This window comes from Halichoeres trimaculatus, unplaced genomic scaffold, assembly GCF_033239565.1.
Source record: "Halichoeres trimaculatus isolate MK-OKI-2021-1 unplaced genomic scaffold, fHalTri1.1 fHalTri1_scaffold_13, whole genome shotgun sequence".
Taxonomy (NCBI): Eukaryota; Metazoa; Chordata; class Actinopteri; order Labriformes; family Labridae; genus Halichoeres; species Halichoeres trimaculatus.
Window position 1 is genome coordinate 7,986,364 of NW_027437191.1, and position 27,444 is coordinate 8,013,807.

At 42.8% G+C, this 27,444-nt stretch overlaps 2 protein-coding genes across 2 annotated transcripts in view; one reads left to right on the forward strand and one right to left on the reverse strand.

Annotated features, from left to right (window-relative positions):
• The first annotated feature begins 4,256 nt into the window (after positions 1–4,256).
• LOC141801933 (uncharacterized) lies at positions 4,257–5,505 on the forward strand. Its single transcript, XM_074685274.1, has 5 exons — positions 4,257–4,349; positions 4,432–4,487; positions 4,569–4,727; positions 4,826–5,367; positions 5,450–5,505. The coding sequence occupies exons 1-5, from the start codon at positions 4,327–4,329 to the stop codon at positions 5,456–5,458; spliced, it is 789 nt and encodes a 262-aa protein (XP_074541375.1). The 5' UTR covers positions 4,257–4,326; the 3' UTR covers positions 5,459–5,505.
• A 13,618-nt stretch (positions 5,506–19,123) lies between these two features.
• bcl11bb (BCL11 transcription factor B b) overlaps positions 19,124–27,444 on the reverse strand; it is a 30,044-nt gene continuing 21,723 nt past the window's right edge. Inside the window, exon 3 of the mRNA XM_074685273.1 lies at positions 19,124–24,235. Coding sequence (XP_074541374.1) covers positions 22,170–24,235 — 2,066 coding nt within the window. The 3' untranslated portion in view covers positions 19,124–22,169. The remainder of the gene's footprint in view (positions 24,236–27,444) is intronic.

Genomic DNA, 27,444 nt, shown 5'->3' on the forward strand with positions numbered 1-27,444 from the left:
TAAAGCCTTAGCAGCGCAACACAGTGTGCTTTGCTAATAAATCCAACGAAGAAGAAAACGCAGCTCAGTAAACAAAAAGCAACTATGGGAAACATCTAGCAATTCTTTTTTTTGCGATTTCCATGTGGGTCTTTGTAACAAAGCGCAATCATGGTTTGATTCAGAGAAGGCTGTGTGCTGAAGAGGAATAAAGCCGCTGTCAGATAAGCAACAATTCTTCCAACGAGTGGATGGCTCCCAGTGTTGTAGCTCCAACTTCTGGGATCGTATTGGTTTGGTCACCCAGACGAAAGGGTCCTAAAAAGTGAGACGGCTCATCTTGGTTATTTGGGAACTTGTTGTGGAATTAGCCAGTGGAAACGCCACAAAATGCGTGCTGTACCAAGATGAACCAAACTGAACCACTTGGTGGTAATGGGGCTAATAATATGGAACTGCTAGCTGCTCTCTTTACATTTTCATGTGAGATCAATTTTAAATTGTGACTTTAAAAGAACTTTTAGCTTGACTTGGCTTAGCTTAGCATTAAGAGGCTGCTTACACGACGAAGGTTTTAGGATGAAACCCAAAGGCACTGTTGCCTTTCGGCCTCTCATTTACGCCAAAATAGCATTATAGCTAACTCAAAATGGAAACTTTTAAATGTGGCCTCCAGGGTGAACTTTTTCTGAAAAGCAGCTGCAAGCCAGAGCAAGAAACGCTGATATCATGCTCCGCTTTGCACATACCCATACAACAGTACTGTTGGTATGACAGTCACGGGTTGCTGTGTTGTACTTGTGCTGCTAAATCAGCTGACTATCTTTCAACAAAATGTGCATGTGTTGCACCATTTCTGCAATTGGCATTTGCCAGTACACTAGGTGATCAGCCCAACTCCATTTCGGAGGAGATCAACCAAAGGCAGGTTCTAGATAAGAAAGTTATAGCACCAACTATAGGCCTTTTATGCTTACTACAATGTTTCCTCGTGAAGACATACTTTGCATTTTGGGAAGAAATGCTGTCGTGGAGACTGGAAAAAGGTAGGTTGTAGCATTTTTTGGTCAAAGGTAAAGAAAAATTCAAATGAGCATTTTCAAAGTTCTTTAATAGATGCATTTATTACTTTTTTTTTAAGACATTAGTGTGGCTGTTATAGGTCGAGAAATGTTTCCTCCAAGTTAAACTCCGACCTCCATTGTTCAACCCATCAGTTTTGTATGGTACAAAATATTTAACAATTTCTTTTTTTTTTTTTTAAAGACTGACGTTATTCCCAAAAAGGTGACAGACTGGTCCTTTAATAAAACACTGCGGCACAGATGGAGTTTGGACCAAAACAACAAAGTCCAACAAACAGAAGCATGTCAGTTGGAGGAATGTCTACTGAGGTAGGAAGGTGAATATAAAATGTAATAATTTGATTTATTTATTTATTTATTTTTGCTTAGAGCTTTCACTGATACAATTTAACAGAAATTAAACCTCAGCGACTGCAGTGTAGCTTTGGTCAATATGCTGATACCACATCAGGGCAAAAGCAAGCTGAGTACACCAAAATGTGCCTCAAAGCTGTTCTAATAGGTGCTAAATAATCTTACCTTTGAAACCGCGGTAGGTTTTGAGTTTAATATCCTTCTAAATAACTAAATAAGAGCTAGAGAGCCAGGGCGACAGTGCAGATGTAGAGTTTAATACCCACACTCTGTCTGCCAAAGCAGGAAAAGCAAGGGTAGAAAAGGACACATTTTTGGCAGCCCTTCATCAAAAGCATAAAGCAGTGGCCACAAGGGGAGAAGTAAACAGATTAGAAAAGCTATTGACATTTCCACATAGCAAGGAAGGGGTGTCAAATGGCAGCGAGGATGATAAGGTGTACAGGCATTCAGTCCCCCCTCTCATGTTTTATGTATCTGTGATCACAAATGATCGTGAGAGAAATTAATCAATAACAAAGCCGCCGGGATGTGTGGATGACACATGCCACTGCCCACCCCCGCCGCCACCTTGTGCCGCCCCCTCCTCCTCTTCCTTCAGCATCCAGTGCCACACTCCTCCATTCTCCACCCTCCTTCATTCTCCTCACCCCATCCATTTTGATTCGGGGGCCTGTTGTTCGCCCACGTCTAGGTGAGGGATTTTTACATCCCCGGCGTGCTTGGAGGAACTCCATATGGCCGGGATCAAAGGTGTTGCTGGGTGCATGGTTCTGCTTGGTTGCCAGCCACCGCCGTTAATTAGAAAACAAGATCAGAGGCGGTATTAAAATCCAATTAAGCCCGTATGAACAGATTGCCAAGTGATGTTCACTAATGCATTACTGAGCACCATGCAAATTTTAGTGGCAGCATTTGGCTTTATGTTATGTGTTTGTGTCATTAAGAGTGTGTGTGTGTGTGTGTGTTGGGGAGTGTGTCTGACTGTGTGCGGGAGTGTGTCTGTGCACGTGTCACTTGCTGGCTATCCAAGGCTGTGTGACATTGCCTGATCTTTTCTTTGATACACAGCTCTAATCTCATATAAACAATCAGCTAAAGCTCTGCAGAGCAACAACACCTCTGCGCACAATAAGATTGGATGATATTGCTTCTTACAATTAAAGCATAATTGAGAATGCTGAATTATTGATCCATCATAATTGAGTTCTCTTCATCTGATTTGTATGAGAAACTAATATGATGCACAGAAAATCCTGCAGATTTGGATAAATTGCCTGAGAGTATTCGGGTTTTATACAAAGATCTATAGCGCTTCGATTTGGTCTCCACTGGCCACTCAAAGACATAAATTACAAGAGGGACAGGAGCTTTCCATTTAAATCATTTTAAAATCTGAGATGGCTGTCTGCAGATATAATTAAACCATGTTAAGGAATTGGATGAGGCACATTAAAATGCGTACATAAAATCATTCTGCACAATAAGTGCCAATTTAGTACATGAGTTTCATTCGCCACAGCAGACAGACAGGGCATCTGTACCAAAGACTGACAAGTGGATGCAGCTGGTGGCCTATGGCCCGAAGCATCCACATTATCACAGACGAGGGCTGTTAATGTTGGGCTGAATGGAGCCCCTTTTGAGATACAAAATAGCATTCTGATTAGAAAGCCAGGAAATACACATCTGAAGTGCCGGAAATTGTCACAATGCAGAACCACGGCACATTTGGCACAGTCTCAAGCTGGGTATAGAGGAGGAAGATCTTAATGAAGGGATGTGCCGCTATCAAACGCTCTTAGATTTCTCCTATAGTGATGCAGTTGATCATTTTCTTCAGGGCATGTTCTTCAGGTCATGGGTTGTATCAAATTTTCCTCTCCAATATCATCACGAGACAGACTCCGTATGACTCTCTGCTGTGGAATAAGGTTTGCAAAGATAGTTTCAATTGGCTGGGTCCAAGATTTCATAAATCTACACTGCAAGATCTAAAAAAACAGCCTTGTGTTTTAGTCCTATTTGTGTTAAAAAATATATTATTAGACTTGATGTAATCCACTTTCTTTAAACAGTCCCAATAAGCATTATTTCCATTATTACAAGCCAAAAAATACCTTATCTGCTCATAATGAGTAAAAAATCTGTTCATGGAGAAAGAAAAATGTAATTGTTTTGTTTCTTTTTTTTTTTTTTTTTTTAAAAAGGATGCTGACTTTATTACGGCTTAGACTGTATAACAATCAAAGGTTCATGTTTGAAAGTGAACACATCCTGTTTGAGTGGATTGTTTACAACACAAAGCCCAGGCTCACAATCTGAGTGCTTTAATTGTTTGTGTTAAATCAGGGCAGAGCTTTCTCACTAACTTCTGGTTTTGAGTTTTCATAGCTTTATGTCCAATGCAGACACAAAAAGATCTCATCTTTACTTGTAAATTAACCTGTATATCTTTTTTTTTTTTTTACCTTGTGTTTTGTTGCTTTTATACACGGATAAAAAATTTGATTGAAGATTCACTTAAACATGTACCAAGATGATCTGGTGCAGTAACTATACCAGTAAGTTTTACATTCATGCCACAAAACATGAAAAGAAAATCTCAGAATAGCTATAAATACACAAAAAACACACAACACAACTGCTGTAAGTAAGAAAGTTGGTTCAGAACTGTGCGGGGTCACCAACCGGGGTAATCAGTGAAACATTTAACACCTGTGAGACAACTGCTCCACACTCAGCCCTCGCTGGAGTTAAATCCTCCCTCTTCAGGGCCGGTAGACTAGCAGGTGTGAGCCATTGACTCGTTAGTGCTCTGATTGGTCAGTGCAGGTCACCTGCTGCGTATATAAACCTTTCCCAGCTTCCAGGAGGCATCAGAGTTGCTCATTCCTCATCCCTCATCATGGCTGGTCTCCTCACCTCTGGGTAAGCACTGGGATTGTTTTGACTGCTTTCCACATTTTGACTGTATTGTGCTGTACTCATCTTCCCTTTTTATTTTTGACAGAGCTCTTCTCCTTGTTGTGCTGATTGGATCAAGTTTCAGCTACCCCTCTAAGATTGGTAAGGCACCTATTCTTTATGTAAAAGTTGCTTTTAAGCTTTTTGACTACATCTAATGCTCCCTGATCCTGGTGGTTCCAGCCCCGGCACGAGTTGCTCCAGCAGAAGTTTCAGAACCTCGACCTGAACCTGCTTCAGTGTCAGTCCAACCAGTGGCAATGTCTCAAGGCAACAGCGTTGCTTCTCCTCCAGGCTATGCTATGAGCACTCCTGGTGGTTTCCAGCATGCCTCTGCTCAAGGTAACAAGTGCAAGTTCCACTAGCTTGGCTCTCCTGAGCTTTTGCAGGCAAAATGACACGTTTGTATTGCTCTGACTTTGAATTGAACTTTTCTTTAGATGTTGCCTGGGCTGTTCAGCCTCTCAGTCTCCTTTCTGATGCTGGATCTGCGACCGTTGCTGATGCTGGCGCTCTCGGCTATGGTTATGCAAGCCAGCCCCAGTACCATCCAGGTGACCTCTCAGAGTATGAGGGAAGCTATGAGCACGGCAACTCTGAATCTGAAACTTATGGACAAGGTTACTATTCCCACCCTGGTGTCTACGCTTCAGCTGACCACATGTACGCCAGTGACTCTGAGCCAGTAGGTCTTGGTGGCGTCAGCAGTGTCGGTGGTGTCAGCAGTGTTGGTGGTGCTGGTGGTTTTGGAAGTTGGCCAGGAACCTCCCACCTGTACGACTACATGTTCATGACCGGCCAGTATCCTCCAGGCACTCTCACCCACTCTAGTGAGAGCTACGAGCAGGGTGCTGACCACTGGCAGGATGCCCACTACCAGAGGTACTACATCCCTAGCTACACCATCACTGAGCTCCAGCCAGCCCCTGTCATGCAGGCTCCTGTTAAGGGACAGACACCTGTGAAACAGATACCTTCAAGGGTAAGCCGTAAGAAAATTACTCAAATCATGCATGTTTTGCTGACTGACTCTTAATTTTTTTTTTTTCTTCCCCTCTCTCCAGGGATACTGAGACTGACTGAGGACCTAGTTTCTAATTCAATAAAAAATCTTAAATAACTTGGTTTGTTTAAAGTGATTTTTACAAAATGTGACCCCTTTTGTGCCTGGCAAAGGTATGGTGGTTTTCAAAGTGGGGTCTGAACCATGGGTTGTGGTCTGTGGAACTCAAACTATAGAAGTGTTGGCAAACTGGGCTCTTGCTTAACTGAATGCCTTGAGATCAATTCTGATTTGACCATGAGATGTTGATCACTTTGTTCAAGGATAGAAAACACCTTGCTGTAATTTTTTTTTTTTTTTTTTTTTTTTTTACAGAATTTAGGCCGGTCAATGTTATGAACAAGGGGGTCCTCAGGATGTAGTCCATGGTCTAAAGGATGGGTAGCCTTGGTTTCAGTAATTTTAATGCCACTTAAATGAGAATGAGCACTGGTCTTTTGATTCCCTCAGACTTTGCACATTTACAAAGTCAACCAACACCCTTTAACTCCAAAGGAGTTGAATGTTCAATTTCAGAACAAAGACTTGGTAAACATGAGGTTCTTTCAGGAAAAGGAGGGGCTTTGACCCTTGGCTGCTTTGTTTTTTCAACCTCACTGCTTTAATGTGACCTAGCAAAGCCCCTCTTTACAATGCAAATGTTTCAATGCCATATGCAGTAGATTCTTGTCAATGCATCAAAAGGCTATTTGCCTGTGCTGTTGTACAAATGTAATCATGCTAAAATGACTAATTTTGAATATCAAGGTAATTTTTTGTTTCATCAAATTAGGTTATATGAAGTACTTCAAGTTCAGTAGCAATGGGGAAATAAGCTCTTTTTCTTAAACTTGGGTTAGAAAACCAACAAAGGTTAGGCTGTTATCTGTTACAAACTGTCACTGACATTATAGTTCAAATTTAAAAGATTTATTCCCTAGACACTAAAGTTGGCACAAGTTTACACTATTTGGACATTTTTAGCACTTTTTCTGTCAGAAGGTAAGCCTGTCTTTATACTATTCTTACATGAGACATGCTTCATCTTCAGCTGAAGTTTAATTTTGATAGACAATCAGTTTTAGGGTGAAACGCAAAAGTATTGTTGCGTTTCAGCCTCGCATTTACACAGAATTTCAGCTGAACTGAAACGCAAACTTTTGAAAACGGCCTCCAGAGTGAAATTCTTCTGAAATGCTGCCGACACCATAGCTGTATAAACAGTGAACCAGTGTTTTCAGTAGAAAAGCTGACGACATGCCCCGCGCAAGCGCATACTACAGGACAACAGTACCATCATTACGATCAATGCTATCAACCATGTTGTGCTTGTGCTGCTGAATCTGCTGAATGTCTTTCAACAAAAAATGGTCATCTGTTGCTCCACTTCTGCTCTTAGCATTCACCAATACACCAGATGATCTGCTCAACTCTTCTTCAGTGGAGATCTCCCAAAAGCGGCTACTGGACAAGACAGTTATAGCGCCAACTACAGGCCTGGCATTCCTTCTACGTTTTCAGTCCCTTAGCGTTTTTGTGCAAACAAAGATTTTTTTTCACTGCTTCTTAGCGCTTTTGAATAAAACGTCGCATATTTACGTAGCAAAGTAGAGTTCATGGAGGAATAATGATACTGAAGGACAAAAAGGAGACAAGTCTGGAGATCAAGCAAGACCCACAGCTACCTGAAGGCACAGATCTGTAAAGTCTGGTCACAACCCAAGGGCCACTAGTGGGACTTGGTAACAGCAGCACTTCAGGACGTTTCTTTCCAGCTGTAGTCCGCCTAGGGCGCGGTCACACTAGCCACCCAGCACAATTGCCCCTCATCCCCGCAGCGCCATTCCCCTGCTGGCCAGTACGGCCCGTAGTCACACTTCTCCAAGAAGAAGCACTCTCTCATTAGAGTCAGCACAGTGGAGGAAACAGAAAACATGGTGCATGAAGTGTACTGTGCTGAAGAGCCCAATACGGAGTGGTCATACTGGCCAAACAAAGTGGACTTCAGGGTTGAAGCATGCTTGGGCACGGTACGGATGGTATCGGCTGGTATCGCCATGCACTTACTTGCCAACCAGGGTTCCCGGCTTTCTTCAGTTTTCAGAAGTTAAACCAGAAAAGCTGAATGAAAGTGCTTCAAAGTATTCAGATCTTACTGTTTTAATAGCAAGTTGACAAAACCTAGGGCTATGATGTGTTTGCATCATCAGAACATAGTGTGAGCAGATGATATGGAAGCCTGAGGGGCCGTTTACACGACAACAGTTTTAGGGTGAAGCGCAAAAGTTTTGTTGCCTCACGCTGACACAAAAACACTGTTCAGTCGACCTACAGCGCAAACTTTTGAAAACGGCCTTCAGAGTGGGATTTTTCTGAAGCGCTGCCGACACCATTGCCATGTAAACAGTAAGCCAGCATTTTCAGCAGAAACGCTGACGTCACACTCTGCTTCGTGCAAGCGCACACAACAGTCCAACCATGAGTTCAACAGCACCATTCTTACGATCATCGCGTACTACCGTGTTGTGCTTATGCTGCTCAATCTGCTGAATCTACTGACTGTCTTTCATTCAACAAAATGAGCATCTGTTGCTCCACTTTTGCACTTAGTATTCCCCCAAACACCAGATGATCATCTCAAATCTACTTCGGTGGAAATATATCAATAGCTGCTTCTGAACAAGACAGTTATAGCACCACCTACAGGGCTGGCATGCTTACCACAGCGTTCTCAGGCCCTCAGGGATTCCGTGTAGATTCCGTGCAGTTTTTTTCACTGCGTTTTAGCGTTTTTGGATGAAACATTATCATGTAAATGGGCCTGAGTTAAATAAATAGATAAATAATTAAAAACTATATCTGTTACTGCATCAGATGGATCGTGTATGCCGAAACAAGATGGCAAAAAAAAAAAAAAAAAAAAAAAAACATATGCTGAATATTGTCCTCCCAAAATACACTGAATGTAGCGTGTGGGTTGACATTTCTCAGATAAATTCTGTGATAGAGTTCACCCTCTCAAAAGGGTCTTCAGTGGATTTTCAACAAAGTTTTTAAGCTGACCAGCTTCCCCTATGGCGAATATGCCTCCTTTGACAAGTACTCACACAACCCCGCTTTACAGATGGGGCACTATCTCTTCAACGTGTATCATAAAATCATAAAATAACTCTGCAACCTGTGTCACTCATGGCCTTTTTACCCCTGTGATGCATTGCTGATCTGCTTGATGAGTGGAGGAGGGTGTGGATCCAGCCACCCCAGCCCCAGCATTAGAGAGATGTATGCCATGTATCCATCTTCTGATGCAATTCATACATTAAGCAAAAGCCATGCATTTTAACACCTGGGGAAGCCAAAGCATGGCCAGTAAAAGGTCTTTCCTTTATCACACATTGAGTAGATTCATAAACAAATCCTAATGTCTCGGGTAGTCTTGATCTATAGTTTGGCTTGAGCTGTGTCTCAAACAAAAGTGAATCAATAGCCAATCTGTTACAGTGACAGTGCCTGATGTCATTAATGGACAGTGGGCATCCTAATTCATATAACAAATCACCTCAGAAAGACTCTCCATTGATCTTTAATTAGAAGCAGCTGTTAATCACCTTTATGACTCTCCTCAGTGGCACTGTAATGGTTTCTGCAGTGAAGCCACAGCAGTCTGTTCCAGCCAAAGAACAGCAGCATCAGCAGGGTGTGTTTACTGTCTCTGTTTATGTACAGCACACCACACTATTAATGGATCCCCTTCAGGTTTTCAGGATATTTTGGACATTTCGCAATTACCATCTCTTATTCAATTTAAACCATAGAGAAAAGAGAATTACCGTCTTCATCTCCAGCTCCTCTGCCACTGTAACAACCTTAAAACCCTCTCTTTCTAATGGTCTTTTCAGGCAAAGGGACAAACAATGACCCACAGGAGAGAAATGGCAATTACCTCCAGTAAGGTGCCCACTTCACACACCTGTCACAACACAGATGAACCCATCATAAAAGGCCGGTGGAGAGGGACAAAAACGAGGGAGCTCTCCCCCGGTGACCCTTCAGCTTTCATAGTCTCCCCTCCTTTTCAGCTCGACTATTAAGACATAAAGGGGTCAGTCCCCAGACAGCTCCATCCTTTATCCTCCCCTCATCCACTCGTCTCTGACTTAAAACCTTCCTGTGTTCTCCCACTGGCTGCCACAGAGCGTCGAACCAAGATTATAATTATTATTCTAATGAAAAGGCTTCTCCTAGATTTCGTGGTGGCTTTTGTGACTTCAGGAGTGAAGTTTTCTCTTATTTTTACATCCAAATGCAAACTTTTTAACGATAAGTGTCTTCTCATCTGAAACAGAAAGTAGGTGTGAGAGATTTTTTTTATTACACAAATCATTTAACTGTTTCAGTGAAGCAGTGCATCAAAGCATTTTGCATGCAGCGCAGAGAAAACTGAATATACATGCTGCCATATGCTGCGATTTGGCATCTGGCGTCCTCCTGTGCCGGTGGATGTGAAGGTGGGATCTGGTTCGACTTAGCCATGTGGCAAATATAGGCCTAAACAAACACGGATTTCAGATGTCTGGCTGTAAAACCGGGATAAAAAGACGCAGCTATATGGGGAAATAATTTGCTCGTAAAATTCATAGATCTTCATACTTGAGCGTTATTCCTTCAAGTGTTTTATGGCTCCCTCTTAACATAATGAAACAGAAATAAAATCCCTCGGGGCAGAGATCTAACTTTTATTTACAGTCCTTCTCATCAGTGAGATTTCTTTTGATGAGATTTGGTCATTTACTGTCAAATTGACTTATTTATCTATTGAAGCTCACACACTCAATTTGAAGCACACAAAGAACAGCAAATCCTTTATTCTCTGCAGAGATTCCTCACATTTGAATACCTTTGTGGGATGAAAACCATATCATTAAGTGCACCGCAGAAATATAGGAGGCATCAGATTCCATTACTATGTACAACTGCTTAAGTCGTCACTTTTTTTTTCCGCGACTACCCAGGATGTGTACAGACCAGTGTTCAAATCTACCCCCAGCCACTGTGAACGGCCCAATTGCCTTGTGATTAACGCACAATAAAAGAATGTGATGGCTTAAAGAAGCAGCAGGAAAAGCTGCCCAGTGAAAGATGGGTGTATGGCGCACACTATAATTAAGCCAGTCTGCACTTGATGAAAGTAGATCACACTGGCGGGCCACGGCTTCACAGCCAGTTTGTTTTTACGACATAATTACAGTCCAAATCAAATGAGAAGATTTAATATTGCGCCACGACAAGCATGTGCCCAATGCCAACAATGACACTGACCCCCCTGAGGGAAGGTGTGTGTGTGTGTGTTTGTGTGTGTGTTAGTGTGTGGGGGGCAGGTAGGGCGTCAGGAAGCCGACACAGTGAATCTCCCCCTCCACAGTAGCTATGTACCTGTGTCTGGGCCCGCCTGGGAGGTCTGACACCAGTGGAATTACATCGACAGTGAGACAGGGGAGAGTCCGTCCATCCGTCTGTCTGACTGACTGTCTGTCTGTCTGTCTGTCTGTCTGTAAAAAAAGAAAAAAAAGAAAAGGAAAGGTAAAGAGGAAAGGAAAAAAGGAAGAGTCATACAGAAAAAGTTTACCTGAAAGAATCAATCCAGTAGAAACCGGAAAAGAAAAAGAAAAAACAAAGACCTGAAAACAGATACAAGGGAGGTTATGCCTGTCAGGCAAAGTGATAAAGAAACAGAGAGCAAGAGACAAGACAGAGGAGACACAGAGGGTGCGGCAGGAGCAAAAAGATAAATAAATGTTTTGCTTGACTTTGTCTCCATGGTGAGGTGAAGGCCAGTTTACAATCACAACCCACAGAGTTGTTTTAGAGATCATAAAACAGAATTAGCTGATGAGAAATCAGAGTTAAAGAGGATCGTCCTGAACTGTCTGTCATGTCTGTTCACTCATTAATTCCTTTTCTTTAGAGAGATGTTTAGAAAATATAAGGAATTTAACTCTTGAAAAGTTGAAACAATTTAAAAGAACTAAATTATTTTAATTCAAGGTTGTTAAAAATAACAGGCAGAATGAAGATAATTTGAGATTTGTCACAAGCTATGTTTACATGGACTGATTTTAATCAGAATATCAACAGGTTGGATCAGGCAAATTCACAAAACAAGTTTCATCAGGTTTGATGCAGTTTGATGATCAGCTGTTAGCTATAAATATTCATTTTGAGTAAAACTATCCTTTAGGACTTGACGGTTCTGTGTGGCTAGTGATTTTCTGATCTTGGTATTGGTTGCATATTAGGACCAAGCAAAACTGATGTGTAGCCAAATACAACTTATAAGACATTTAAATAACTAAGAATGTTGTCAAAATGAGCCGAACTGAAAAAATAAAACAAAACTGAAGGAAAAGGCTCAGATTTGAAAAAAAAAAAAAGAACGTTATCCTAGGTGCACTAGAGATTAAGGAGCTGTATGTTAAGTGCGTTGAAGTTTAACTTAGTTTGTAGCACTTAATGTGACTCAGTGGAAGGTGTGTTGGTACAGACGGAGGGAACAGTTTCTTATGTAAATTTTCACACAGTACGCTTGGGCTGGGACAATATGCTATTCTCGCCATTTGATTCTGTTACAATTTTGGCGTGACGATTCAATTCAAATTGTGATTCTTGAATCTTTATGATATTTTGCAATTTTGAGTTTGCTTGTTAACTAATCAACTATATCAGGGGCCATATTTCACCTTGCACATCACATGAGTCGGAGAGAAACATTTCACCCTCTGCTGGAGAAAGGTGGTAACTTTTTCCCCATACACATTATAAACAAAGACTGATATGAAAAATTTGAATTCAAAAATATTAAATCTTTTTTTTTTTTTTTTTTTTTTTTCTTTGATGAATAGAATAGAATAGAATAGAATAGAATAGAATAGAATAGAATAGAATAGAAAATACTTTATTTATCCCTGAGGGGAAATTCAGGAGTCACCGCAGCATTTAAGAAAACAAAAGTAAGAAAGAGTATAGAAAGTGCAAAAATGTCCATAAGAAATTAGATGACGACATCCCGTCCACCACTCGTCCACCACTCTCCAGCCCAGCCAGTCTCCACCTCCACAGGGTCCAGGACTGAGCCTCCCCAGCAGTCTGTTCAGTCTCTGTCTCCTGGATCCTGTCTGCTCACAGCAGGCGAAGCTCCTCCGATGTGTCGCGGCGATGTCTGCTCCGTCAGCCACGTCCGTGAACAGTATGATGCCGCTGGGTTAGCACGGCTAGCTCATCCATCCCCCGGAGCTAGGTCCCACGTTCCCAACAACGATGGATGGAAGGACAGGTCCACGTCGTCACCTCCCAGCTCACATCCGAGAACCAGCACGTCGTCCTCACCTCCTCCTCCTCAGCTCGAGGGAAATCATCAAGCCCTACACTAGTTAGCATTTACATGCTACAGGCTGCTAACAGCTAATTTCGCATGTAAACAATGCAGCCATGGTTACACGTAGGATCTCCAGACAAACACAGGAGAAAAGTAGTAAAAAATACCGCCGAAGCCACAAAAAGTTTGGTGTCCGTGACCGACAACGAACCACACAAAGTGATGATCCACTCCAAACACAAAGACGACGAAAAAGAGATGAAAAAAACCACAAGAAACGGACAAAGACGAGAGAGCTGCTGCAACAGGCAGCTACCCGGGTAGCGCCTAGCAACCGAAGAACCCCGATTTTGATACTGTCAAACAAAAATTCAAAATATAATGATTTTCAATGCCCCCCCCACCTTACGCCTAAAGATTGTCTCTGTAATTGTTGACGTGGCTTTAATTAGATTAAATGCTCCATGCTTCACACACTCCACATCTTAATTGGATCACTGTGTTTATTGTGCGCAATGTTGGGCCAATGACTTTGAAAAAATCAGTTTTAGTTACTTGTTATTTTCCCCAAAAAGTAACCTTATTACTTTGTTTTACATGTAAGTAGTTACCAGGGAAAGTACTTATTTTGTTGCTTTAAAAAAAAAAAAAATAAGAATAGTACAATATGCAAAAGAAATTGGATTGTTGAGCAGGTTTTGCTCTGGGACATATTGTACACGTGCCTGTACTGCCATCTCAAAGAAACATCAGTCTTAACTAAACAGGCCACTCCGGACTCACTATTGTTGCATCTAGTTCTCTTGTATGGCTGTGTGTGTTTTTACTTTTGTTTTAATCAGTTTTATTTTTTAGTTAAAGCTGTAGCCTGTTGATCCTGTACTTGTACTAGAAATATGCAAAAAATAAATGCTACTGCTTCTTTGGCTCACATAATCCTCAGTACCCTGATCAGGGCACCCCAGTCTAAAAAATCCAGGCACGCCCCTGCTAATCACGGGATGCCTTGTTGAAGCTTACCTTATGTTGCTCTGCTTGTTAACGGTGGATTTATGCTAGATAGGGTTCAGCTCATGGCATATGGGGAGTTACAGTGAAAGACGGGACTCACCTTTCCCCCAGGTAAAAATCGAACAACCTCTCAAGCATTTATGTCTCCAGTGTGCTGATCTCTCTCGAAAAGATCCTTGTTTCATTGAAGGATCTTAAGCAAACGACCAGCACAAGGTGTACAATGTAACGTAATGTTGTCATCTTTAGCGGACACAAACTCAAAGCAGTGACTGTATTTCCAGCTAGAAAACACACGTCTTTCTTTTTGTTAATCTTTCTGTTGCTGGCTGCAATGAGTTGTACACATGCTGCGAACCTGACTTTTTGAATACATGATTCTCGTCACCTCGAGATTAAAAAAAAATAAAAAATAAAAACCTCACATATTTTTTAAACTAAGAAAAACTGAGAAATAAAAAGATAATAATTCAGTTACTTGGATAAGTAACTTTATTCTGATTAGTGGTTTGGAAAAAGTAAAGCATTACCAGTAATACTGCTAATTGAACATAATGAAGTGTGAGCAATCTAATTTATTGTATTAAACAAATTTCATCAAAATGTCTTGAACAGGTTTTCATTTGAGTCTGATGTCCGTCTGCATGTTTCTCTTGAAAAAAAAAAAACTTTAAAAAGTTTTTGGCCTGGGACAGAAATATAGCAATCTTCATCTCTTCTCCTGAACAGAACAACCCTGGATTCACTCTTCCTACCCTTGATGGGCTGCCTGAATATAGGATATGATATAATAACAACCATAAGATGTCGACTCTGTTTTCTGATGAGTGCTGTTTGGATGCCTGACGACATGGTTGTGTCATAAACGACCAAAACCTCCCACCAAGAGGCTTTTCTGTTCCCCTCCCTCTGAAAAAGTCTGCATTTCCTGTCCTTTAGTTACACACTCAACAAGACCACAGAGCCTTTGTTCCTGCGGGTCAGATTGTCCCAGAAGAGAGAGTCTTCCCATGCCGCAGCTGTTGAGTGACCACACTCGACCACACCGCTCTCTGTCTCCTGACCACCCTCCTCTCCCTGCTGGCCCTCCATCCATTCTCCCTCCTTTTCCCTCTGTTTTCCCAGGAGCAGCCAGCTGGGCCGCATTTACTCTGGTTGTCGCCCAGTGCTCTCATTGGGCGGGCAGCATCATTTGACTGGGGACTGGTCAGGAGCAGTAGATTAGTAACTGTATATCTATAGAGAGGCCAGTGGGGCCTGAGCCCTGTGATCCAGCGGAAAGTCGGGTCTCTGCGGCCGCCTTGTGGCTCTGTGTGGCCCAGGACGTCAACCGCCATCCCTGCTGACACCCTGTTCCCCGAGGACGTGGTTTTACTCCAAACCATGATTTCCCATCTCCCGCTCCGCGACTCACTGTCTGTGACTACAGGGCCTCTGCCCAGCGCTTTCTGCACAAGAGGATACGGCACCTCCTCACCATGGGCGCTTCAGGCCACTTTTCTCCCACGGAGCTGGGCACGCAGGAGGGGGGCCTTCGCCCAAACAAGTTTAAAAGAGGACTTTCTACCCTCATGTCACATGTGGCCGGCACGAAATGGGCTGGTGGTGGAGAAGTGGCCGGATTGGGCCTGAGCACATTTGTGTGGCTTATGATTACACAGAATGGCCCTTTAACAAATAAGACAGCTCAGAATGGGGAAATTGGTGTGGAAAAGTTGTAAAATATGATGCATGAAGTTGTAATCAAATTTGCAAAACAGATCTACATCAGTTTGAGTAAAATGTGAGTTGCATCCTGCAATTTTCAGAAGTGTGAAATGTGAGGAACAGAAAATCATTTGACACAATTCATCTTTTTTGTAACCTGTGTTGAATCATTTTTTTCCCAATTTTTAGCCTGCACAAAATTCATGCTCATCCAATTGTTATGTCAATAGTTCTGCCTTTGCCAGGATAAGAGCTGTGGGAATGTGACATCCTCTCAACATGCACATTTCTGCTGACCAAAAGACCAGAATTATCAACATGGCACCCAGATGTCAGCCTCCAGGCACACACACACACACACACAAACTCACACACACACAGAGCATGAGGAAAAGTCAGAAAACAATCCCTCTTGCGAACAGTAGAATCCTCCAAACATCATCCGTGTGTGCAATTTGTCGCTGCTTGTTTGATAATTTCTGGAATATTCTGTGATATAATTGTATTTTTTTACATTGACTCACACATAACTGAAACACTTCATGGGTCGTTGTGTGTGGCAAGAGCTGGCAAGCAGCAAGAATTCTTCCTGATTTGACTTTCTCACACAAACCCGCCCTCTTTTTCCTTTCTTCACTCCTCCATCTCCGCTCTATTGTTCTGCCTCTCCTCTCACTCCTTTCTTGCACTTTCTCAACAAACACAGACAGACAGACACACACACATACACAGACAGACACACAGAGACAGACAGACAGACAGACAGACACACTCTCACACACTATACAAGCACTCTTTCTGTTATGTTAGCCAATGGCCTGGAGGCTAAAGCGAGGACGGGCTTGACTGCTGTTGGCCTGATATCAAGAAATACCTGACAGGTCCCCACACTCATGCCAGGACTCATTTTTGAAGCATGAGACGTTCAGGAGCTACGTTCACAAATTAAGCATACACTATGACTCACTTTCTCATTTGTATTGTCGTCTATGAACAACAGAGTTGTATAAGCAGTCATACCTAAACTCAAGGTGTGTGTGTGGTGCTTTTTTTAATCAGTGTGTGAATGTAGTAGCAGAATATGTAATATCATTTGTTGGACTGTGATCAGGGCTCAGTATCTGTCTGTGTCTTGTCTTGCCCTGAGACACTTGGCCAAATGGCTGCAAGCTTGTAAGATTCCTCACTGACAACATGATAGGTGTATTTTTCCTTGAATTTACGCCGTAAAAACATCAACTCAAAGACCTTTGACATCACGTGAGAGCCGCTGAAAACACAACTTGTGTTTTCAGTCTCCAAAATGACTAAACTTGGACTTTTGATTGTTAGAGGATGTGTCTTTGCTGCTTTTGATTCAGCTTTTGAATATGATTTAAGAGGAGGTTTATCCAGAAGGGGAGACACTAACTCTTAATTTAAGATACACTGACTGTGTCTGCAGTAAACACCACAATTTAGTGCAGGAAACCACAAGAACGTAAAAAGTTGATGTGTCTTCCAGATTAAAGCAATGATACAGGACAAACTTTTTCTTGTCCAAAGATAAAGACTTGAACAGGATTGAATGAGGAGGATCCTTGTGGCAGCATTTCATTGTACATTGAAGTCTTTAGTTGTTGTCACTTATACTGCAGATGTTATGTGTTAGAGCATCTCAACTACAAAAAAAAAAAAAACTTTACTCAGAAATGTTAGCTTTACACACTACAGAAATGGTTGCTGTTTTGTAGTTGTATGTTTTTCTGTGTTTTATACCTCAGTTTGATAAGTCTGAGGTAAACTCCATGGAAATGTGGAAATATGGACATAGTCTCTCTGACGTTACCAACTGGTTCCTAAAGAAGCCATAGGATGGTGGTCACCATATTGAAATACTGAAAAGACAAAGAAAAGAAAAAGAAAAGAAAAAAAAAGAAAGAAAGGCAAAGAGGTGGAGCTAAAAGTGTGCCTTCAGTCAGCATGCACTAAATTATACCAGTCACACTACATTTAACAACAACAATAATAAAAGAAAAACTAATTGATAACAGTTTGAATCTCTCATTATGCAGCAGGTTGTAAACATGTTTTTTTTAACTGAAACATTTCAAACTTTAGCATGACCCTGAACAAAGATTTTTGTAGAGTCAAGGAACTGCTGCTTTTTGCACTTACTAGTTTCATCACTCAAATCAAGAGGTTGTCTTGTAGGAGCAGCACAGTTTGCCATCCATCAATATAAGATATGAAGGCAGAATCAACGATCATGGACAAGTTTCTGATGGTTTGCATGTCACACTGTATGAATAAAGTATTTTTTTTCTATTTACACTAACACTTTTGTTTTATTCAACCCTGTGGACAAACTTTACATTTAGTGTCGTAATCAAACGGTTTGCTTAACCCCTTGATGCCTGTTGTCGCAAATTTGCTACATACCCTGTCAGGTCTTGATGCAGCTGAAATGATCTCATTATCACCTATTGATTCATATTCTACACATACCAAAGATCAAAGTATACCCATTATACCACAATATATGGGTCAGGGGATGAACTTCTCATGTCTGTATATACAAGATAACAGGGAGCTCCACTTCCCTGAAAGGGTCAGGCGCCCCCCCTGAAAGCGTTACCTGACACATTAAGGTGGAGCTCTGAAAATGTTCAGATTTGTGATGTGCCTGTTTCTGAACTGAGATGGAATTGATTTTTGATGAGCTTCACTTGATATCAAAGTTTGTTTCAGTACCATGGATAACACTGTTTGTTGTGTGTGACGTTACAGTACGCTGCTGCACCTGAGCGGAGGCCACGTTCGCACTTCTGAATTAACTTACTACATTTCTTTGTGGGGGATTTGACCAGCTGTTTAAGTCTTACCTTCTGCTTTATTTCTGTAAAACTTAAGTGAGGGGCAGTTAAGAGATTTAGAAGGCAGGAAAGCTGCCGCTGCCACATTGATCTGAACAGCTGACATGATACGGTTCAATAAGTTGCGGAGGTATGTCCTGTGTTTTTTTTTTATTAATTAATTTTCAATCTGACAGTACTTAAGCCAAAACAACTTTTACATCTGCAGAGGACACTTTGCAGAGATCTTCTCTCCACTCTGCACAGTAAAGGATTTGATTCATCACACTGTGGTTCGTAGTTACTGTGAATTTCAGCATCTCATGAAGTCAACAGAAAATTTCCCTGACACTTTTTGGATTGCTGCTATGGTGCCTTTATGAAGTTTTCATTACAGTTTTAGGCAGTTGCTGTAGTTATAGTGGATTTTTTTCTATGTAAACCTGTTATTCACCACATATGGGTAATAAAATAAGCGCATACATGTGAGTTGAAAAGTCGTGCTGCACATGGTAAAAATAGAGCGCCCCAAAGGCCACTGTGTAATTCAAACCCTGTGTGTACTGTACTCTTAATTTAACATCTGTAATGCTAACACACATAAAACAATCTATTGTTATTATTGTTTATTAATTCAGGCTGTAAGGGGTTAAAATCCTATGTTTTGATATCTGTTGTGGAATCTGTTTAAAAAAAAAAAGGAGGAAGAAATAACCAAAATGAAAATCTGCTTCAATCATAGAGCAATTGCAACATTTATTGAAGTGTTGGCTTTCTTGTATTGATTTTTCAACACATTACAAAAATACATATATGTCCAAAACAGCAGATGTGTACTGTTCTGAAATCACTTTTTTTCACAATGATGCACTCCCCCCAAAAAGACCAAGGAAACTATTTTGTACAAAGAGTGTAAGTGAAAGTTGTGAAAAGTGAAATATGAAAATGTATTTAAAATTACAGTCGTAAGTGCCATCACAAGACCTTCAACCGACCATGAAAAATAAACAAACAAAAACAAAAACATACAGTTCATGAACGTCTCAGAGAATTGATTTGGAAAAGCGTTCCTGCAAAGCATCATATTCCCCTGCCGAAGGTTCTTCCTTTAGGATCATCCTGTATTTTTTTTTAAAAATCATTTTGTTTTACATCCATGAAGGATAGCTTCACCAAACCAACAAGAGAAAACAAATTAAATAAAGTTAATGAAACCGCTCTTTTTTTTTTAAGGAAAAAATTGGCATGATTCTGCAACATGACATTTTTAAAAACTGTCTTCCCGTACAGTGAACAAGTAATCATACAGAAACATATCCATGAAGATAAAATCCCTCCACCAGGATAATCATACAAAACTGCTATGGCATTCAAAACATTTGAAAGAACATTGGAGAAAACAATACTTTATTATCATTTTAAACACTTACACAGAGTATTTCATTAATGGCATACTTCAACACTGTAAACATATTGTAAGACTGAATGTCCGTGTGTGATTTAGATCTCAGGGTTGCACCGGTCATCACTTGAAGGTGGTTTATTTGAAGCTGTATGGCTCTTTTTGGCCTGACTCTCAGACTGAGTTTCCCTCGTATGAATACACTGTGCGTACACAAAAGGATCTGGATTTTTGCACTCATGCATCAACATGTGTAAGCAAGCTGAAAGCAGCTCTTCAGACGATCTCTTTTTGTGTTATTTCTCTAAAAAAGTACTGAACTAGGCTGCAACTGAATAGCTTATGGAGTGCTGCTGTGACCTGAACACCATCTCCTTTCTTTAAAAAAAAAATCACAAAGAGAAGAATTTGCATTCAAGGTACAGTTAAATTTCTTTTTCGGTCAAAACAAGTATGTTTGGGCGCAGATGAAAACCAGACAAAGGGGCAGGAAAAAAGCAGGTCAAACTTTCAAGTGAAGATGATTTTGGTGATTGAGAATTGCAGCACTAAAATGAAAGATGAGTCTCAATCTCCTTTCATGTGGCTTTGCTTTCTCCCTCCCCTCACGCTGGCTGTCTCTCTCTGACGGTCCGTTATAAGATGTGGCCAGTAGATGTGCATTTAGGTACAAAAAAAACTCACTTTTCATATGCTTCCAATTTCATTTGAATGACTCTTCTCTCTGGTCAAGGTCTTGCTCCCTCCCTCCCTCCATTTCTGCCTTCATTTCTCTGTTCCAATCTTTCATTCTTACTATAAGAATAGCCCCTGCCCAAGGTCGCCTGGCCTTCCCCCCTTTGCAGCTGTGCTCAAAAATTATCATAACTCATATAGCCAGATTCATTTCAGGATGAGCGATGCAGAAAATAAAAAACTGTAATCCCCAAAAGTCACGAACACGCACACTGTCTCAGAATCTGTTACTGGGAGTTAAACCCGTATCACTTTGTGAGGCGAATGAACAGGCTTCCCTTTTAAAAGCCGCTCTAATGCATGAATCTGAGCTAGTGAACTGTGAAAAGACGCCGTCGGAGAGAGGCTTAGAGCGCACTGCGGAGAGAAGAAAACACACACGCTAACACACACATTGATATGAATTTCATTTGGAAGCGTTTTGTGGGACATGGGGAGTCAACCCGGGTCAGAGAGAGCGGCCACGCCAGACAGGGGGAAGGAGATAGACAGTGATTGAGACGTGTTACAACTGTTGAAGTAGCTTTAGTTAGAGATACGTGGGCGAGGGAGTGGGCGGGTTATCAGGTGGCTCTGATAAAGTAATAATGAATGGTAGTTACACTTAGCATATACCGTGGATGATGCAAGCAGCTGATCTTCTGATTGTTTAGTTTAGGCCGTCTTCACGTACAGTTGGGGCTACTTAAACATATAAAAAAGAATATATTTACAAACATAAACAGGACTGTTCTCCTTCTCACATTAATCACAAGTAGTCTTAACTTATTCATCGTATTAAATAGGGTGGTTTAATCCTACATTGGGAATGTACTGAGCATCAGTTAAGGGTACCTCCATTAAGTGCAACCTTTATTTACGTCCTGACTGAAGCAAGGACGGCAATACAGTAACTGCATTTGGAAATAATTATTCACAAGCCAATAATCAAAAAGGACAAACTCCCTGAATCAATTTAATGCAACTAATCAGGTCTCTAAGATAATGTTGGATTTAATCCAGCATTGTATTTTTATTGTCAGGCTGACATTCAGTGCTTTAGGCCTGTGTGAGGGAATGGATTGTAGTCCGCTGCTGCAGTTCATCATATAGAAAACAAGTATTTTTACTTTTAAAAGCTAACTGCTTCACACAATTTTTACTCTCACATGGTAGTAAGCTTCCTTAAAGGAACAAAAAAAAAAGAAATTTGTATTAAGGGTGACTTCTTTCCAGTTATCTCATTTTAGAAAAAGAAATATGTTTAGCACATTTTAAAACTAACTCCATATGAAATCCCACAAAGATGTACCTGCACATGCCAAATATCATTACAAAAATCCAATAAATACAGAAATTATTGCACAGTAGAAAGGCTCCATGGATTCCTAACTGATAAAATCCTCAGACAGTTTGCCAAGAAACACCAAGCACGGCGTTCCAGACAAGTTTTCATTAAAGTTTCCCTTTGTTTATATTCTCAGGTGGCAGTTTTTTGTGACAAGAAAAAAACATGAACATCAATCAGTCTCATTTTTTTTAAGAGAGAGATTTTCCAGCCAAGCCCCATAGCTGAAGGAGTGGTTATAGGGATTGTGTGTGTATGTGTGTGTATGTGTGTGTATGTGTGTGTGTGTTTGAGTGTGTGTGAGTGTGTGTCTGCTTGTGTATGCTGTCAGCTCTTAAACTAATGTTTGCTGGCTTAACCTCTGTCCGCCTGCTCCAGTTTGACCTCACTGGCCATCAAATGTTCCCCGTGCCACTTCTTCATGTGTTTCTCCAGCGTGCTGTACACACTGAAGGGCATGTGGCAGATGTCGCAGCGGTACACCTCCTTCCCGAACTGCCCGTGGGTCTTCATGTGGCGTGTCAGCTTGGAGCTCTGGGCGCAGGCGTAGCTGCACAGATCGCACTTGTACGGCCGTTCCCCCGTGTGGCTGCGTCGGTGCACTGTCAGGTTGCTGCAGTTCTTGAACACCTTGCCACAGTACTCGCAGGTGTCGTTCCTCCTGTCCTTAGAGCTCGGGGGCCTGCCAGGTCCGGGTCCCCGCAGGAGGTGAGGAGTGCTACTACCACTTCGGCCCGAGGCGCTCCCTCCTTCCATCAGCTCCCCAGGCGGTGTGGAGAACCGAAGGCTCCCCGTCTCTGAGGAGGAGTGCTCGGAGGAGGTGCCGAACGGCGACTGACGGGAATCGGTGAATCCCAGGAAGGGTTCTCTGATGAAGTGGCGTGACGCAGCGTAGCCAGCCAAGAGCTGAGAGTAGACGTTCTCCGGGGAGATGAGGGGAATGGTTGGAGGGAGCTCCAGCTGTTCCTTCTCAATCTTGATCCTCTTGTTATTGGAAGGGTTCGGGCTGGTGATGGGAGTGGGCCGACGCTGGAACAGCCCAGGGAATGAGTCTGCTTCGGATACACTGATCCTGCCGTTCATGGTGGGCCTGTGCTCCTCCTGCTCCTCCCGCTCCCTGTCCTGCTCCCTCTCATTCTCTCTTCCTCTTTCTGCTTCACCCCTCTCTCCTCCATCCCCGTTGGGTTGTCTCTCCAGGCTCCTCTTGTTGGGGTTTAGTCTCAGGTGATTGTCCAGGTGGTTGTACGGATGGATGATGCCCATCCCGCCACTGTCATTTTCTCTGTCCCCGCTCAGGGGCTTCTCCTCGGGAGACTGCCTGGGGCCATTCTCTCGATTCGGGCCGAACTCTTGAGAGTCCTCACTTAGGTTGGAATCTGGCCGACTTCCATTCCTCATTTCCTCTTCCTCTTCCTCCTCTTCCTCTTCTTCTTCCTCCTCTTCCTCCTCCTCCTCCTCATTGTCCATCACCATTCTGCTTGAATCCCCCTCCCTACTTTTATCTTCCCCCTCTGCTCCTTCTCCTCTGTTCCCCTGCTCGGGGGAGCCGCTCATGGACCCAGACTTGTTGTGCATATGTGTCTTCATGTGCCTCTTGAGCTTGCTGGCTTGGGAACAGGCATGATCACACAGATGACACTTGTACGGCCTCTCTCCTGTGTGACTGCGTCTGTGGACGATCAGGTTGCTCTGGAACTTGAAGATCTTGCCACAGAACTCACAGGATTTGGACTTGCCTGGGGTCTGGCTCTGTCCCTGTGAATCTGGAGGGCTGGAAGAACCGTGTCCCCCCTGAGAAGTCGGCGGCTGTGGGGCATAAGTGAGAAATGTTGGAGGCTTGGCACCAGGCTGGAATAGCGTTGGACTCAATAGGCGGTGCATATGTGGCACGCGGTTGGGGGAAAGGGGAGGTGTTGGCCCGCCATTATTAGTCGTGTTGCCCGCAAGCTCTCTCAGGCGTCGAGAGAAGTCCATGGATGGAGGGTCCATGGGGGCCAACCGCATTACCCTCTCAAAGGCACTGGGGTGCTGTGACAGCAGCCCCATCTCCTCTGGGCCCAGCCGTTCTAGGGGAGGTCTAGGGGGTGGAGGGGGGCTGACAAAAGGTGGCGTTGCAGGCAGCCGGGTCTCCATGTACCCTGGGGGAGGGGGATGTTCCCTGAGCAGGGGCGCAGCCATGCGGAGGAGGTGGAAGGGGTTGTTGGCGTCACCGAGGAAAGTGGGGAGAGGGGAGCGGGGCAGGGCTTCGGGGCAGGGGGGTGGAGGCAGAGCCATGCGGGGCGTCAGGGAGCAGTTGACCGGGTGGTTGTCCAGATAGATGCGGATGCCATGAGTGTGCTGGGCGTGCTGGAGCAGGAACCAGGCGCTGGTGAAAGTCTGCTTGCAGGTAGTGCAGATGTAGCTGGATGGCTCATCCTTATCTGTTTACAAAGTGGAAAAAAGATGACAAAAGTTCTGTGAGACGACAAAATATGAAGTTTTTAACGCTCATCACAAACACATGAATCTTGCTTTTTCATTTACAAACTGTTGAAACAGGTGTAAAATCAGGGAGAACAACTGATGTAGTTGTTACAACCCTGTTTCGGTTTTGTATGAGCGTCAATGTAGATATTTCTGTGTCTGTGTAATTTGAGTGTGTCTATGTGTGTGTGTGTCTACAGGCTAATGTGCATGGCAGGTATTGCCCTAAGGCTATGACACATTATGCTAATGTCAGCGAGGCTTTAATATACAGATCCATCTCGTCTCCTCTGTCATCTCCGTATGAAGACAGGGGAGGCAGTGATGGAAAAAACAGTGTGGAAAAAAAAGAGGAATGGTAGAGGTGAAGGAGGGATGGGGGAGATGTGGCATTAGCGGGAGAAAGATCGACACACAGAGGCAGAGACAGGAGAGGTGTTGAAGACTACGTGTAAACAGTAAAGACCGCTCCAGTCTTGATGGAGCATCCACATTAAATAGAGCCTCACGTCACTGCTCTTATTACAAGTACAGTAAAGTTATTTGTTGTGGCTTCACACTCACACAGTCACACGTCACTAACTGACAACTTGCCTCTTTAAATTGCACGACTTAATAATGCCAAATGAATCTATCAGTCACTGTGGCACGGACCTGTCAGCCTGTTGGTGAGTCATAAAAATGAGCCTCGCTTTGGATTCATCTAATTCAACGCAGGCTAACATGGAAGAGGCCATTCCTGGTCTTGTGTTTGCTTGCAAAGCATCTGCATCTACTTTTATCCTCAGCAGCTACCGCAAACCGAGCCGAGTTGGTACGGTGGTCCCACAGCTCGGAGCCCAGAGGGAGAAAACAAAGACGGAGAAGTTACTTTTGCCTAAGTCTTGTGTGATCAGAAAAGAGCCCTTAAGATGGCTGACTGCCTCAAAGCCACACATTGTCAGGGAATGTAAAACACACATGCAGACACAGATACATGTGCAGAGATATTTTCTTTTCCCTCCTCTTCTCAGCACACCAAAGTACACTCTCTAACTCACACACACACACCAGGACACACTTGTACCATGCAGAGCAGATGAGCGAAAGCTGATGTTGGATCAGTGTCTGGTACAGGAAGCTGATTTGGCGGTGTGATTGGTTTGGCTTTCCCCAGGGGAGACAGGGTCAGAAAGAGTTAATGAGGGGCTCATTTACTGATTCTGTCTGTTTTTCTCCGCTATTAGCGGAGCTCTGGTGTAGCCGTCACTCTCACTGTGTGTGTGTGTGTGTGTGTGTGTGTTGGGCGGGAGATGACCTGACTCCTGCTTCTAACGTGTGTGTAGGAGCATGTGTCTGTGCATGTGTGTGGACATGTATGTGGATGTATTTCTGTGTGTGTGCGTGGGGGGCGAGTGGCGGGCTGCCTGCCCGTGTTTAGTTTGGCGAGGCTTCACACGGCCGCTTGGCAGCTGAGAGCTGGACAGCTTAACAGCTTGGACGGGGAGAAGAGAGCAGGAGAGGGAAGGAAAGAGAAGGAGGAGGAGAGGGGGTAAGAAGAGAGGTGGAGGGACTTTAAGGGCCAGACGTGCTTTGGGCACACACGCACACATAGACACACACACACACAGAGGGCATTTACAAGCCCCCAGGGAGCAATAGAGGTCTGTAGACTTGGGAGTTGTTTAATTTCATCAACATAGGAGGATCAATATGAAATAAAGATGTGAGATAGGGAGAGGGGGTGATGCTCTCATGATTAATCAAATACTGTTGTTTTCTCTTCTTTCATCTGCTTTTTTGCTCTCAACACACGGCCTCATCAATACACGCCACCAAATCATAGCACCACCCCCACAACCAACCCATCCCACCACCACTACAGCAACACATTTGCATCTTGTCATATCTTACACAGCTGTGCCATATGCTGTTAAAGGAAGCGTGGCAGCTAATAGACTGGCAGCTGATGGCTGCTGCCTAATGACGGCCAAAGACAAATTTCATCAACTTCCCAAACAAGCAAGCAAGAGGGGGAGGGGAGGAACAGACAGACAGACAGTTTGAGTCTTTCTTGCATCAATAACCTGATCATTTCTTTTCAATGCCTCCTTGTTTTTTTAACTTTCTTCACTTTTTAAGAAAAAGATTCCCACCAATCATTCATTTGTTTGTTAATCTGGAGCACAGTGGGATTGAAAACGAAAATACTCTAACTTTGGCATGTAACAGACAAAACACACCACTGACTTCACAGGAGCTTAAAACTGCAGCTTGGGATGGGTACCAAATTAGGTACTTTTATCGGGTATCAACCAAAAGTCTGTCAAAAGTACCAGGTACTGATTCACAAAAAATCAAAAGGTACCATGTTTAGGTACCTTAATGCATCCTTGAGGCTGTGAGGGAGTGGAAGAGTAGGTGATTTTCCACGCTGGACATGAACACAGCATTCTCACGTTATATATTGAAGAATAAATGTGTTAAAATGAAAAAAAAAAAAATCATTTTTCCATTAAAAAAATGATATTTTTTTTACCACATAAACACAGAAAAGTACCAAAAATTGATACCATTTAGTACCGATACCGATTGCCAGGTACCAGGTATTGGTACCGAATCATTTCAAATGTAAAAGCTAGCCATCCCTAAGCCTCTGAGATTTGTTATTTCGTCTTTGACATGAAAACTGGGTTATTTCTGCACCACAGCTTTGCAAGTTAAATTCATTCAGCTTCTCCTTTGCATCTTGGCAAAAGCTTCAGAATTAGCACTCCATTAAGAGAACTTTATAAGCCTTAAGACCAACAAGTTTGCTCGACTGTTGTCTCTCTTGGTCTATCACACTTAGCTTTCTCCAGCTCCACCCGAGCCTCCACCCGAGCCACTCTGATTGCAAACACTTTGATGTTTTTCGAGTGTTTACCTAAAGTAAAATAAGAGTAAACTAAACCCTGCAGGGTAAAAATACCTCCTGTTTAAAGACTGTTCACATTTCTTACTCTTACTATGATACAACCTGCTGACTTACAGAAATGCACAAAAGATACTCACACTCCATTCTTCCTTCTCTGACACACATACACACACATGCTGTGTGTGTATGTGTGTGTGTGTGTGTGTGTGAACATTGTCACCGCGTAATGCTCCAGCCAATAAAAGCGTTCATTAGAGAATCACGATGGGC

Bases quoted from the DNA above. Each gene is read 5' to 3' on its own strand.
- LOC141801933 (XM_074685274.1), top strand. From the start codon at position 4,327: ATGGCTGGTCTCCTCACCTCTGG. The intron at 4,488-4,568 runs GTAAGGCACCTA...TGGTGGTTCCAG, and splicing joins CAGCTACCCCTCTAAGATTG to CCCCGGCACGAGTTGCTCCA. The intron at 4,728-4,825 runs GTAACAAGTGCA...ACTTTTCTTTAG, and splicing joins CCAGCATGCCTCTGCTCAAG to ATGTTGCCTGGGCTGTTCAG.